The sequence below is a fragment of the Esox lucius genome, chromosome 1 (genome assembly GCF_011004845.1).
Source record: "Esox lucius isolate fEsoLuc1 chromosome 1, fEsoLuc1.pri, whole genome shotgun sequence".
Lineage (NCBI taxonomy): Eukaryota > Metazoa > Chordata > Actinopteri > Esociformes > Esocidae > Esox > Esox lucius.
The window spans coordinates 26,300,540-26,316,645 of record NC_047569.1 but is presented as its reverse complement, the minus strand read 5'-3'; the positions used below and the strand labels follow the sequence as shown (position 1 = coordinate 26,316,645).

The following is a 16,106-nucleotide window of genomic DNA, read 5'->3' as shown; positions in this document are numbered from 1 at the left end:
GCAAACACACAACGTCAACATGAAAGGATAGAAGGGGTCTATATATTTATTTTATTTCTCCAAAGCAATGGTACAATAAGAATCTAAATCAAAAGTGGTCTGAGATGGAGTTCGTCCTTAATATCCCAGGGAAAACCCTGTCCAGGTTGGGTTCACATGGCAGTAGAAAGTGATCAATGTTCCCATCTCTAAGAGACATGTGGACTTGTTCTAACACGTGTTGTAATGTGTTGATATAATTCTGTTAAGTACTTGGTCACATGATGGTTGTTTCTACGAATGGATGACTTATGCTCAGTAATGTGGATCTTCAGACAGCGCTTCTAAAAAGTTCTAGAGAAAGAGAGAAATAGAATGTAAGACTTAAGAGCTTCAGATGGAGAAATGCATGCATTAGTTTCAAAGATAGTGCCAAGCGGTAGTGGCAGCTAAGTGGTCTAGGACCAGCCTTGTGATCTAGGACCAGCCCTGTGATGTAGTAGCAGCCCTGTGATCTAGGACCAGCCCTGTGATCTAGTAGCAGCCCTGTGGTCTAGTAGCAGCCCTGTGGTCTAGTAGCAGCCCTGTGGTCTAGGACCAGCCCTATGATCTAGTAGCAGCCCTGTGGTCTAGCAGGAGCTCTGTGGTAGAGCAGCAGCTATGTGATCTAGTAGCAGCCCTGTGATCTAATAGCAGCCCTGTGATCGAGTAGCAGCCTTGTGGTCTAGGACCTGTCGTGTGATCTAGCAGCAGCCCTGTGATCTAATAGCAGCCCTGTGATCGAGTAGCAGCCCTGTGGTCTAGGACCAGTTGTGTGATCTAGCAGCAGCCCTGTGATCTAATAGCAGCCCTGTGATCTAATAGCAGCCCTGTGATCTAGCAGCCCTGTGATCTAGCAGCAGCCCTGTGGTCTAGTAGCAGCCCTGTGATCTAGCAGCAGCCCTGTGATCTAATAGCAGCCCTGTAATCTAGCAGCAGCCCTGTGATCTAATAGCAGCCCTGTGATCTAATAGCAGCCCTGTGGTCTAGTAGCAGCCCTGTGATCTAGTAGCAGCCCTGTGATCTAGCAGCAGCCCTGTGATCTAATAGCAGCCCTGTGATCTAGCAGCAGCCCTGTGATCTAATAGCAGCCCTGTGATCTAATAGCAGCCCTGTGGTCTAGTAGCAGCCCTGTGATCTAACAGCAGCCCTGTGATCTAATAGCAGCCCTGTGATCTAATAGCAGCCCTGTGATCTAGCAGCAGCCCTGTGATCTAATAGCAGCCCTGTGGTCTAGTAGCAGCCCGGTGGTCTAGTAGTTGCTCTGTGATCTAGCAGCGGCTCTGTTGTCTAGCAGCAGCTCTGGCTCTGGCAGGCCTGCAAGCAGGGCGGGAATGGAGCAGATATCTTCTCTGTGGGCACTGGTCTGAGATCAGCCTTTCATCAGTACGCTATGTCAGAAAGATCTCAGGCCTGTGCATCTGGTTCATCTGAAGGGTTTCTCTTGTTGTGTCCTCTATCCTTTGAGGTTTGAGATTCATTAGATATACTGAGGGGAAAGAAAGGAATAATAGTGTGCTTCTGGAGGTTTTTCATTGGTAATGGCGCCCTATTCCCTAAACAGCGCGCTATTGTACCACCTGGTTTTGGTTAATGGTAGTGCACCATGCAGGGAAAAGGTTGCCATTTGGGATGCCTTTTCATTGTTTTCAAAGGAAACCATATCACTGCAGAGGAATGATTAAATATTTTGTCCAGTTTAACCTCTTCTAAACACACTGATGTAAAGTCTGAACATCTCACAGCATTGATGTTCCTCATTTAAGATGCACAGATCCTTCGGAAAAGTATTCAGATCCCTTTCACTTTCTCCACATATTGCTGTGTTATAGACTTAATTAATAACTGATTTTAAAGAAGGTGGCCATCAATCTTCTCACAATACCCAATACAAAAGTGAAAACCTGGTTTTAGAAATTATTGCCAATTCATAAAATAAATGAAGACATGAAAAATCTCATGAGCATAAGTATTTAGAGACTTGACACTCAAAACTGAGCTCCGATGCATCCTGTGTCCTTGGGAAATCCTTGAGAGGTTTCTAGAACTTGATTGGAGTCCGCCTAGAAAGGCATACCTGGCCAAGGCCGTGCACAGACAATTAGAGGGGGACGGGCCAAAATGACAGAAAAGAGCTCCTGGGACTTATGCAGGCAGCGGAATGGAATTTGGGCGCCATGTGCTTGTCAGCCTCCTCATGACTGTCAACTTCCGCAATGCACATTAAGCAGACGGATGGGTGACACTTGCCTGCACATGTAGACAACGCATGCCATTTGAGTGAATAACGAATGTTACGAAGATAGAACGCGGGCACTGATAACTGATGGGCAACCAGGGCAATTGTTGAGTCTGAGGCGAAAAGGGCAGGGGCTCAAGTCCCCCCTTGGGTCAATCGATGCACGCGCCTGCACCTGTCTAAATAAAGTTGTGTCATGGCATTGTATTGAATATTCCCAGGAGCAAAATGGGCTCCTGCATTGTGGAGGAATAAGTTTGAAACCACAAAAACTTCCTAGAGCTGGCTGTCTGGCCAAACTGAGTAACCGGGCTAGAAAGACCAATTTGCTAATGGCCACTCTAAATTAGCTTGAAAGTTTTTCGGCAAGGATGGCGCTCCATCAATCACACCTTTTATGGTAGAGTAGCGAGACAGAAACAACAGAGAACATGAGAAAAAAATGATCTGGTCCAATGAGACCAAAATGAATCTATTAGGTCTGTATGCCAAGTGCTTCACATGTGGTGAAAACATGCACTGTTCATTGCCTGGCATGGTGGTGGTCGCATCATGCTATAGGGATTTGTCAAGATTGAGAGAATAATGAATGGAGCAAAATACAGAGATCCGTAAAGAAAACCTGATCCAGAATGCAAAGGACTTAAGACAGGGGCCAAGATTAATCTTTCAGCATGACAACAATACAAAGCACACAGCTAAGACAATGCTGGAAATACTTCAGACAAGTCTTTGAGTGACCATACCAAAGTACAGACTTCAAAATCCGTGGGGAGATCTGAAGATCACAGCTCCCCATACAATCTGACAGAGGTAGAGAGGATCTACAACGAAGATACTGCACAAATCCAGGTGTAGTCATACCCTAGAAGACTGAAATCTAATATCACTGCCTATGGCACTTCTATAAAGTACTGAAGAAAGGGTCTGAATATTTAAGTGTACATGAGATATTTCAGTGTTTGACATTGAATACATTTCTAAAATTGTGTTTCACTTTCATTATCGGGTATTGTGGGGTAGATTGCTGGCAATATTTTTTCATCAATTATAAATTATGTCTGGAAAAAGTAAAGGAGTCTGAAAACTTTGAAAAGGCACTGTATATAAATCAATGTTCTGTCAAATACACTAACATTAGTCAAAGAGAATTGTTTCATAAGTTGTTATAATGTGATTCAATGTCTTTGTAAAAACAGCTTTAGAAGCTTCCAGAGTTATTCATCTTTGGAATCAGAAATGCTAATCAGCTAACTAATTATAAGTCTGATAGGACTCTCTTTATTGTGTTCTTCAAGATAAATATTTTGTTAGTTCTTTAGACGAAGTGTGCTGAAAAGGGTAGAGACTTGAGAGAAGGTCAATAGTCTCATTATCTGCATATCTCTGCCAAAGAGAGCTAGAGAGAGCAAGGAAGCAAGAGAGAGAGAAAGTGAGATAGTGAGAATGATAGAGATTATTAACTAACAGAGACACAGGGCTGGCTTTTCATTTAGTAACTTGTTTCCTATACAGTCCTTTACTTTCGGTCTATAGGTTCTGGTATAATAGGCTCTGGTCAAACACATGGACGAATGAACACACCCACAGCCTCAAAGCTAGTTAAGATTCAGGGAGGCGCAGCTATGGGCCACACAACACATTGTAAGCTGACCTCAAACATAATTTATTCAAACAACTTATTCATTTATTTAAACAACTAATGTTTGAATAAATGCTATTAACTCATTAAAAACATATGGGAGCCGGGCAAACACAATGGACACAACAACAGTGGTGCCAGTTGTGTGAACTCCAGTCAAGCATAAAACCTTTGTTTTAAACACTGTGTATAAACTGTGTTATTAAACAAAGGTCTATTCTAACATTTATTGTTCCACTGTGTTTTCCACCCATTCAGCCCAGGATAGTAAATTAGGAATGTTGACAGAAAGTGTCTTCTAACTTGGCGAGCTAAAATGGTGGGCGTCATTCTGACGACCCCTGGAGTGTCCCCTTGTTTGATTGGCTAAGAAGATAAATCCTGCCCTGAGGAGAAAGATCAGGGGTAAAGGTTGTGACCTCCCTTGCTCTTGCAGTCAGATTAGCCCTTGGCTAGTCTTGGTGTGAATTCTAAATGACATCCTATTCGCTAAATAGTGCACTACTTTTCACCAGGGACCCTAAACCAAAGTTCAACAGTTAGTGTACCACTGTATGTACAGTGGTGAGAGAAAGTTTGTTAGGATGTTCTTTATTCCTGCTTCCATTTGACCTAAAATGTTATCTCATCTGTATCTAAATCCTAAAAAGTAAGTGAACCTGACTGAACAAATAATACAAAACAACTGTATTGTTATTTTAATTTCAATTAGCGAAACTATATAGTATTATGTTCATTTGTTGGAATAAGAAATAGAACCTGCAGCTAAAATTTAAATTTATTGGTACTTTAGTCAGGGAAACACAAACAAGAACTAGGTCTCCGACAGTTTTGCCCTCATTCATGGCAATAAAAAACATATACAGTGGGGCAAAAAAGTATTTAGTCAGCCACCAATTGTGCAAGTTCTCCCACTTAAAAAGATGAGAGAGGCCTGTAATTTTCATCATAGGTACATTTCAACTAAGAGAGACAGAATGAGAAAAAAATATCCAGACAATCACATTGTAGGATATTTAATGAATTAATTGGTAAATACCTCTGTAAAATAAGTATTTGGTCACCTACAAACAAGCAAGGCTCCTCTGTCCTCCACTCGTTACCTGTATTAATGGCACCTGTTTGAACTTGTTATCAGTATAAAAGACACCTGTCCACAATCTCAAACAGTCACACTCCAAACTCCTCTATGGACAAGACCAAAGAGCTGTCAAAGGACACCGGAAACAAAATTGTAGACCTGCAATAGGTAAGCAGCTTGGTGTGAAGAAATCAACTGTGGGAGCAATTATAAAAAAAATGGAAGACATACAAGACCACTGATAATCTCCCTCGATCCGGGGCTCCACGCAAGATCTCCCCCCATGGGGTCAAAATGATCACAAGAACGGTGAGCAAAAATCACAGAACCACACGGGGGACCTAGTGAATTACCTGCAGAGAGCTGGGACCAAAGTTACAAAGGCTACCATCAGTAACACACTACGCCGCCTGGGACTGAAATCCTGCAGTGTAAGACGTGTCCCCCTGCTCAAGCCAGTACATGTCCAGACCCGTCTGAGGTTTGCTAGAGAGCATTTGGATGGTCCAGAAGAGGATTGGGAGAATGTCATATGGTCAGATGAAACCAAAATAGAACGTTTTGGTAAAAACCCAACTTGTCGTGTTTGGAGGAGAAAGAATGCTGAGTTGCATCCAAAGAACACCATACCTACTGTGAAGCATGGGGGTGGAAACATCATGCTTTGGGGCTGTTTTTCTGCAAAGGGACCAGGATGACTGATCCGTGTAAAGGAAAGAATGAATGGAGCCATGTATCGTGAGATTTTTAGTGAAAACCTCCTTCCATCAGCAAGGGCATTGAAGATGAAACGTGGCTGGGTCTTTCAGCATGACAATGATCCCAAACACAGGAGTGGCTTCGTAAGAAGCATTTCAAGGTCCTGGAGTGGCCTAGCCAGTCACCAGATCTCCACCCCATAGAAAATCTTTGGATTTGAAAGTCTGTGTTGCCCAGCGACAGCCCCAAAACATCACTGCTCTAGAGGAGATCTGCATGAAGGAATGGGCCAAAATACCAGCAGCAGTGTGTGAAAACCTTGTGAAGACTTACAGAAAACATTTGACCTCTGTCATTGCCAACAAAGGGTATATAACAAAGTATTGAGATTAACTTTTGTTATAGACTAAATACTTATTTTCCACCATGATTTACCAATAAATTCATTAATAATCCTACAATGTGATTTTCTGGATTTTTTTTCTCTCATTTTGTATCTCATAGTTGAAGTGTACCTATGATGTTGAGAGGCCTCTCTCATCTTTTTAAGTGGGAGAACTTGCACAATTGATGGATGACTAAATACTTTTTTGCCCCACTGCACATTCTTTAAAATAAATCTAAGTAAAGCAATCTAAATTGACTGTGAAACTGTCATTTATCAGGCATTTGAACTGACAGAGATGGTTCACTGGTCTGGACAGGAGCCTAATGTAATATTCACTCAGAAAATGAACAAGGGTTTTGATTCGTTCTTACAGTATTAAATAGTTATTTGCATGTGCTACGCCCCTAGCTTCCTCATCAGTTTTGGAAGTAAACATGCGTAGGGGAGGGGCTTTAGAAAATCAAGATTGGTTCTATACAAAATGGGGATATCCACCAGCATAAAGAAGGTGGGTGCGTCCACTCCAACATCACGACTCCAACAGACTACCTTATAGACACCTGTGATTCCAACTTAAAGTCACCCATCCAAAACATTCCATGAGTGGGGGGCACAGAAGTCAAAAGCAGTTTCACCTGACTTGGGCAGCCTGAGTCAGCCAGCTGAACCTCTAGGACTCGCTAGTTCTGTGAACACATTTAGTCACCACTCTCATTCCAATTCACTTTTAAGATGACAGTTTCTGCATGAAAGCTTAATATACAGACATCAACCAATGTCTGGCCCTTCTGCAAGAGAGGGAGCAGCAGTGTTCAGTCCTGTATCATCAGCATAAACTTGAAAGTGCAGATATCAATAATACACAGAGTAAAAAGTAAAGTACCTAAAATTGAACACTGGGGAACTCCTTTGTGAAGTACAAGTACAAATTTAGATTCAACACCTTCCATTACAACAGCTTGGGTTCAAGGGAGGTCGGTTTCTCCAGTAAAAAAAAGACGAGAGGTAAAAAAGACGAGAGGTAAAAAAGACGAGAGGTATGATGGGGAAAAAAGAGGGAGATGGCGGGATAAAGGAAGAAAAGGAGTTGGACGGATGATGGGAGAAAAGAGGGAGTTGGACGGATGATGGGAGAAAACTGTATGAACAACAGTAACAGATGTACTGGTACCAGAAAACCAGGAACAGACTGATATCTCTTCAGAATGTGCAACTCCATTATCAAAATAGTTGGGACACTGTGTAAAATGCTAAAGAAAACAGAACACAATGATGTGCAAATCATTTCCCCCTATATTTAAATGAAAATAGTACAAACATCTGTGTAAGAGTTTGGGAACTGAGGAGACCGATTTCTGTAGTTTTGAAAGTGAAATGTTTTCCCATTCTTTTCTTGATGTAGGATTTCAGCTGATCAACAGTTTGGGGTCTCCTTTGTCTTGTTTTTTCTTTCATAATGCCCCAAATGTTTTCAATGGGTGACAGGTCTTGACTGCAGGCAGGCCAGTTTAGCACCCAGACTCTATTACTATGGAGCCATGCTGTTATATACGTGCAGACTGTGGTTTTTCATTGTCTTGCTGAAATAAGCAAGGCCTTCCCTGAAAAATATGTCATCTTTATGGCAGCGTATGTTGCTCCAAAACCTGTATATATCGTTCAGCTCTAATGCTGCCTTCACGGATGTGCAAATCACCCATGCAATGTACACTAATGCACCCCCATACCATCACGGATGCTGGCTTTTGAACTGTGCACTATTAAGAAGTTGGATGATCCCTCTCCTCTTTAGTCCGGAGGACATGGCGTCCATGATTCTCAAAAATAATTTCCAATTTTGATTCGTCAGACCACAGGACAGTTTTCCACTTCACCTCAGTGCCTCTTAAATGAGCTCAGGGCCCAGAGAAGGCGGCTTGTATATATCTGGTTTCTTCTTTGCATGATAGAGTTTTAATTTGCATTTGTGGATGCAGCGACAAACTGTGTTTGCAGGCAATGGTTTTCAGAAGAGATCCTGAGCCCATACAGTGATTTCCACTACAGAATCATGTCTGTTTTTAACGCAGTGCTGCCTGAGGGCCAGAAAATCACGGCCATTCAATAATGGTTTTTGGCCTTGTCCCTTGCGTACAGAGATTTCACCTGATTCTCTGAATCTTTTAATGATATTATGTACTGTAGATCATGAGATCCCCAAACGTTGCAATTTTATGTTGAGAATCGCTATTCTTAAATTGTTGCACTATTTGACTACGCAGTCCTTCATAGAGTGGTGAACCCCTCCCCATCCTCACTTCTGACCGACCCATCCTCTCTGAAATTAATATCCAATCATGTTACTGACCTGTTGCCAATTGACCTAATTAATTGTGTGATTTTCCACCAGGTTTAGCATTTTAGCATTACACAACTTTTCCAGTCTTTTGTTGCCTCTGTCCCAAAGTTTTTTAAATGTTTTATTGGCATCAAATTCAAAGTGGGCATACATTTTCCAAAAAACAATAAAAAGTCTCAGTTTCAACATTTCATAATGTTGTCTTTGTACTATTTTCTATTGACTATAGCAGTTTAAATGATTTTCACATCTTTGCATTCTGCTTTTATTTACATTTTACACAGCGTCCCAACTTCTTTGGAAACGGGGTTGTACTCTGATGAGCCAAAACATTATGACCACCTGCCTAACATGTTGTTGGTCCTCTGTCAGCCGCCCAACCAGCGCTGACCTGCTGAAAGCATGGACTCTACAAGACCCCTGAAGGTGTCCTGTGGTTTCTGGACAGGGGTCATCATGGGTACTCTGACTGCCCTGCAGCTATGTTGCCCTATATGCAACAAGGTGCAATGCACACTGTGTTGTGACACATTCCTCCCTTAACCATCATTAAAGTTTTCTGTGACTTGTGCCACAGTAGACCATCTGTCGGTTTAGACAAGACAGGATAGCCCTTGTTAGGAGATGATCAACGTTATTCACTTCCTCTGTGAGTGGTCATAATGTTTTGGCTCATCAGTGTAATTGTCAGAGAAAAATAAACACCACTGTATACTTACCAGTGACACCAGTATTGTAGCAAGGCATGGTATTTAAGTAGTCAGAAGTTGTGCTTTGCATGCATTAGCAACTCACTGATCAATTACTTTGAATTCATCAGAGAGTTACTAAACAAGCTAAAACAAAAGGTTAGAATCCATGAAAATTTTACCAGTATTTCACTTTTTCCGGAAGGATTCAAACACCTTTTTGTATTTTAATGTTACCCAAGCCATCTAGAATCACAACCAAATTATGATTTGTCTACATTAAAATGTAATCCATTATGCAATTATGCCCTTGCCTCATTGCAGGAATACATAGTTGGTTCAAGACATAGTGACGTCATCCGATGTACAAACCCGATTCAAAAAAAGTTGGGACACTGTACAAATTGTGAGTAAAAAAGGAATGGAATAATTTACAAATCTCATAAACTTATATTTAATTCAAAATAGAATATAGATAACATATTGAATGTTGAAAGTGAGACATTTCGTAATGTCATGCCAAATATTGGCTCATTTTGGATTTCATGAGAGCTACACATTCCAATAAAGTTGGGACAGGTAGCAATAAGAGGCCGGAAAAGTTAAATGTACAGATAAGGAACAGCTAGAGAACCAATTTGCAACTTATTATGTCAATTGGCAACATGATTGGGTATAAAAAGAGCCTCTTAGACTGGCAGTGTCTCTCAGAAGTCAAGATGGGCAGAGGAACACCAATTCCCCCAATGCTGCGGCGAAAAATAGTGGAGCAATATCAGAAAGGAGTTTCTCAGAGAATAATTGCAAAGAGTTTGAAGTTATCATCATCTACAGTGCATAATATCATCCAAAGATTCAGAGAATCTGGAACAATCTCTGTGCGTAAGGGTCAAGGCCGGAAAACCATACTGGATGCCTGTGATCTTCGGGCCCTCAGACGGCACTGCATCACATACAGGAATGATACTGTAATGGAAATCACAGGAATACTTAGGGCTCAGGAATATTTCAAGAAAACATTGTCGGTGAACACAATCCACCATGCCATTCGCCGTTGCCGGCTTAAACTCTATAGGTCAAAAAAGAAGCTGTATCTAAACAGGATCCAGAAGCGCAGGCATTTTCTCTGGGCCAAAGATCATTTAAAATGGACTGTGGCAAAGTGGAAAAGTGTTCTGTGGTCAGACGAATCAACATTTGAAGTTCATTTTGGAAGACTAAAGAGGACAAGGACAACCCAAGTTGTTCTCAGCGCTCAGTTCAGAAGCCTGCATCTCTGATGGTATGGGGTTGCATGAGTGCGTGTGGCATGGGCAGCCTACACATCTGGAAAGGCACCATCAATGCTGACAGTTATATCCAAGTTCTAGAACAACATATGCTCCCATCCAGACATCATCTCTTTCAGGGAAGACCTTGTATTTTCCAACATGACAATACCAGACCACATACTGCATCAATTACAATGTCATGGCTGCATAGAAGAAGGATCCGGGTACTGAAATGGCCAGCCTGCAGTCCAGATCTTTCACCCATAGAAAACAATTTGGCGCATCATAAAGAGGAAGGTGCAATAAAGAAGACCTAAGACAGTTGAGCAACTAGAAGCCTGTATTAGACAAGAATGGGACAACATTTCTATTCATAAACATGAGCAACTTGTCTCCTCAGTACCCAGACGTTTGCAGTCAGTTATAAAAAGAAGAGGGGATGCCACACAGTGGTAAACATGGCCTTGTCCCAACTTTTTTGAGATGTGTTGATGCCATGAAATTTAAAATCAACTTATTTTCCCCTTAAGGTGAAACATTTTCTCAGTTTAAACATTTGATATGTCATCTATGTTGTATTCTGAATAGAATATTGAAATTTGAAACTTCCACATCATTGCATTCTGTTTTTATTCACAATTGAACAGTGTCCCAACTTTTTTGGAATCGGGTTTGTACATCTTACTCAGCATTCTTCACAATACTTCTTCAACCAGGATGTGCGAGTGGGTACCTAAGTGTCTGGAGAAAAGATCTCAAGCCGACAACCATGATTCATCATGAAGAGCAAGAGGCCAGCGAGACAACTGTTTGACACCCCAAATGTCCACTGCTGAGCCAATTCACACTGTCCTCTAAGGGACCCTCAGGCAGTGATGGTATTTCATGACCAGGATTTGAACTTCTGGCTGCAATGACTTGCTACAAACACTGTACCACTCGGGAGCCCACAAAAAAATATATTTTAAACTTACAGTCTTATAATTAGATTTTACTGTTGAGCCAGGACCAGATTCAGGGTCCATTTGGAGGTGGTTTAGGATCAGGTTTATTGATATTTAAATCAGGACATCCATGGATAGCTTTGTTTAAAGCCAGAGAAGAACTGGCCTTTTAATTTGGAGAAACTTAGGATCTTCACAATCCAACAACAAAATACACAGAGCAGATTTTTCTTGATGCGTGGATATACTGGGATGTACATTAAAAGAGATGTATGCAATGTCTGTGTCTCACATAGCAGCCTATTTTTTTTCTGCCAAAATAAGTTCAATATAATAGAAAATGGGTGGCCTTTTGGATGCAGGTGTATAAGCATAGGGTTTTACTCACTGACGAATGATGTCTCTCCCAGGTATCCTCTTCGTTTAAGGACCACCTCCAGGAACTTGGCCTCCTCGTCTACCACATAGAACTCCTTCTCCAAAGAGACCCAAGCCCAGTTCAGCCTGAACACCTGGTTCTTCAGCTTGTTGCCTCCTAAAAACACACACAACCCATTTTCAGTCTCCTCACGTCACTTACAGTACATTGAGTATAGAGAACTCTCTCTCTTTCTACCTTTATCTCTCTCACATCACACACCATAACTTTAACTTTATTTCAATTCACAAATCACCTTCCATCAACAGCTATGGTATGTCCTGTGCGAATGTGGATTGTGTTAAAAATATCATGGGAGTGAAGATATTTGAGTCAGCCAGACTCATATGTTTCAAACACCTTCCAAGTATATTTCAAAATATATTCAAACTACTTGTCTTATTAAATAAAATGCATCTTCTAAAGACTTACTTTAAATGTATATGAAAGTAATTAAAGCACTTGAAATCATATTTGAACCCAGGTCGGTCAACATTAGAGGTAAGTCATTCCGCAGAGACATGTGAAGCCTTTGATGTTCTGAACACATTCATTGAACTTTAAAAACATGAATAATGGAAAGCCTCTTAGTTCTCAGGATGTTCCAATCTCAATATCTCATTATCATAATGTTATGGCTGTTACATAGGTAGACTCCATGCCCGTATTCAGTGGGAGGCAGCTCACACACACACACACACACACACACAGCCTCCCGGCCAGTTTCACTGGGAAGTATAGCTATCAGTGTAGAGACCTGATTCAGAAGGAAATCAAGTAGGAGGTCTTATTGGCTCCATTCTAATTAAGAGATAAAGGTTAATGTGTGTGTGTGTCTGTGTGTGTGGGGGGGTAGGTGGGTGAGCGTCTGTGTTAGTGGTGTTTTATCAGTCCTGTTTGAAGTAAGATTCAAAGCTCTGTATTTCTGGAGGGCAGCACCGCCTGTTACCGTAACGACAACAGAAAGATGAACCACACACAGTTATTAAAATCATACAGAAAATGACACGTTCTGGCATTTAAGCATACATACATAAACACACACACACACACACACACAAACACACATACAATATTACTACTGCTATTAACAGCAGGCAGTAAGCAGCAGGGTCATGAGAGTGGCTTCAAGCTCTGTTTACAGAGATCAGTATGACTGCAAAATGGTGGGATGAAGGGAGAGGATGGAGATGGGAGGATGAAAGGAGATGGAGAGATGGAGGGAAGAAGAGAGTGGAGGGATGAAGGGAGATGAGGGACATGGAGGGATGACCTGTGAGGGGGGAGATGGAGGCATGAAGGGAGAAGAGGGACATGGAGGGATGAAGGGACATGGAGGGATGAAGGGAGAAGAGGTAGATGGAGGGATGAAGGGACATGGAGGGATGACCTGAGAGGGGGGAGATGGAGGCATGAAGGGAGAAGAGGGACATGGAGGGATGAAGGGAAAAAGAACCTACTAGCAGGGTCTGGGGCTGTTTTAAATGGGCTCCTATTACTCACACAATAAAGTCCAGAACCTTAATGCCGTAGGGACCCTAGTCAATGGATGGCAAGCGGTGACAACCGGAGTGGGTGGAGTTAGAGCCGGGTAGGAAGAATGAGAGGGTGGGATGACATGTTGGCCAAGGTAATGTTGTGGCATGAGTAACCAATCAAAGCTCATCATTGTTTTTGCCCCTACTGCATTGGCTGAAAATGGCCGTTCATACCAAGCACTACCTTGCTTGCTTGTTTGCACCTACATGAATGCGACTGAGAGTGGCCAAGCAAGTGCCACTTGTACAGTGTATTTTGCCCATTTACTCCAATAGATATTCTTTAGTCAGAGAAATTATCAAACAGATTTATCAATCATTATATAGCAGCTGAGACAATGGATTGAGGATTAGTGACAATAAATATATATATTTGTATTATTTCAAATCTTACAAACGAATGATTTACTACCGAGCTGTAATATGCCTACCAATTTACCTTTTAACTATGACACAACAGTTTGTTGACATATCCCAAAAAATCAGTGTCTGTGTCAGTTTCAGAATGATGCACTTTAATGACAAGGAGAAAAACTGAAAAAAAGGATAAACAGTTTTTTCCCCCCTAACAAACAAATCTCTTTCAACAAACAACAAATCCTGATACTGTCAAAAAACACAAAGGAAGGAAACATTTCATGATTTTATTATGAACCAACTTACGCATTCCTGCCAGAACCTCAACCTGCCGTCTGCTGAACAGAGAGCGAAGTAAAAAGAACAACAGTTTAAAGTGAAGGTGACAGTGATAATGACAACGCTGAAGTAACAGAGAAGATCAAGGAGAATGAAGTTCAGTTTACAGAGGTGGGGCTAAATATAGCGGAGACGGATGAGGATGCCGTTGAACTAGCTAAAGGACTGCTGACGCATCTCTGGCTAATCCTCAAAGTCTGATTGTTTCCATGGTAATAGGTCCTGTCAACAGATGAAAGCCAATAGCGCAGACAAGATAGGTTCCTAGAACTAGAACCCAGTTATTTTTAGCCGCTGAAGGCATAGTACTGACAGACCACCCTAGAACCCAATAATGCCTGCAGATGACAGTCTCGACAGACCACCCGAGAACACGTTGATCTCTGCTGATGGCAAAGTACTGACAAACCACCCTAGACAGATGACGGAACAATTACCTCATTTTCTCCAAAGAGATTACTAATCACATTACACTGACTAGGTTCGTATATTTATATGTATAACATGTCACCAGTGTAATGTCATTATAGTTGTTGTTAAAATGCCGTTACTGACTGAGCCACATCAATTCCATGTAAACCAGGGTACAATTCCCAGGCCACAACTCCCTTGGATCAACAGAGCACTGATTCTCCAGCTTTTCTATCAAATCTGCCAGGGGTCTTATTGGGATCAGATTTGGGCTCCGGGTATATCCCAAAAAGGCACCCGATTCCCTCTTAGTGCACCACTTCTGACCATATGGGGTTGACCTAAAGGCTAATCTCTCTTTCCTAATGTGTTACGTGTAGGAGGTCTTCCGAAGCGTAAAAAAGCCTTTCCCCCGCGGGGCCCGAGCCACAGGTAAATCCACCGTGTGATCTCTGAGTCGTGAAGCCTACTGACCTGAATCACTCGGCTACGTCCCAGCACAGACGTCCCATATTCATAGAAATCTCAGCCACAAGGTCCGCTTTTCCTTCCAGAAGTTCAGAGAGTTCTAGATTCACGGTAGTTCCTTTCCTTTCCCTGTGCTGGGGCCCTAGGCAACCACATGCTCTTTCCCATAGACAAGCAAGACAATGTTCAGCACATCAGGCCGCCTCCAAATGTCAAATATCCCCAATCTTCCTGCCTCTAGATAGGTTTATAGCCTTAAACATTAAGTATGAAAATATAGCAACTTTAAAAATATGAATACACAAATCATATCCCTTTGGCCTCTTTGGTCACCACCCGTTGTACATAAATCTGTTTTTAACTAGACTGTGCGTATGATGTTCCTGTATGTTATCTAGCATTTGCAGAAAAATGACATCAAGAGAAATTCTGGATATGTGTTAACGTTCTTATTAATGCGATTAATAACAATTATCATTACCTCCTAACAAAAAAAAAAACGATCACATCCAGACCTCCTTTAACATGGATAGATTCTCTAGGGGAAACAACAGCATAATCTCTATATGTTCACATTATATTGATAATGTAAGCTTGTTACACAGCTGAGAGGGGATTAACAGAAAAAGCTCGGCCTGTGGATACGTCCAAAACGCTACCCTATTCCACTCTATATTGCACTGCTTTGGAAAAGAGTAGTCAAAAGTAGTGGACTATAAATGGAATTAGGTGCCACTTGGGATGTTGAGTTAGTGTAGTGTCAGCCCCTCAGAGTCCTGAGACCATGTATAGTCATTACACTGCCTGCCTGCGCCCAGGTCATACGTCCCACTGGCAACATTACATGGTGGCAAGATGTCAAGGCGCTGACATTACAGAGCACACGTAAACGTTTCTGTTAAGCTTCGAAAGGGAACTGTCCTGAACTGCACTACTACACGACAACCTGTAAAGATCACACATTCTTGTGATGAGGAACAGAAGCCAAAATGGAAAAGGCTAAAAGTCCAAAACCGCGTGATGCATTCAGTGCGTAACACGGGCATTTTTAAATATCACTATTCACGAATATCAGTGAATAATGATAAATAAATGATGTATAGTATAAGTGAGTCATCAGGTTTGTGAAGCCAGAAAAACCACTGGTGCTTCTGGAAGGCAATTGAAAAGTATTGCTTCATAGAAGGTGCATTTGGCCAGAGGTCATATCCGTCCATAAGGTTATTTTTTTGTAATTAAGATAAGCAGAAGTTGAAATAAGAACAC

The 16,106-nt window shown here is 41.7% G+C and overlaps 1 protein-coding gene across 1 annotated transcript in view; it reads right to left on the bottom strand.

The window, feature by feature from the left end:
* frem2b (FRAS1 related extracellular matrix 2b) overlaps positions 1-16,106 on the bottom strand; it is a 77,518-nt gene that overhangs the window by 31,363 nt on the left and 30,049 nt on the right. The window contains exon 5 of the mRNA XM_020049828.2: positions 11,698-11,844. Coding sequence (XP_019905387.2) covers positions 11,698-11,844 — 147 coding nt within the window. The remainder of the gene's footprint in view (positions 1-11,697; positions 11,845-16,106) is intronic.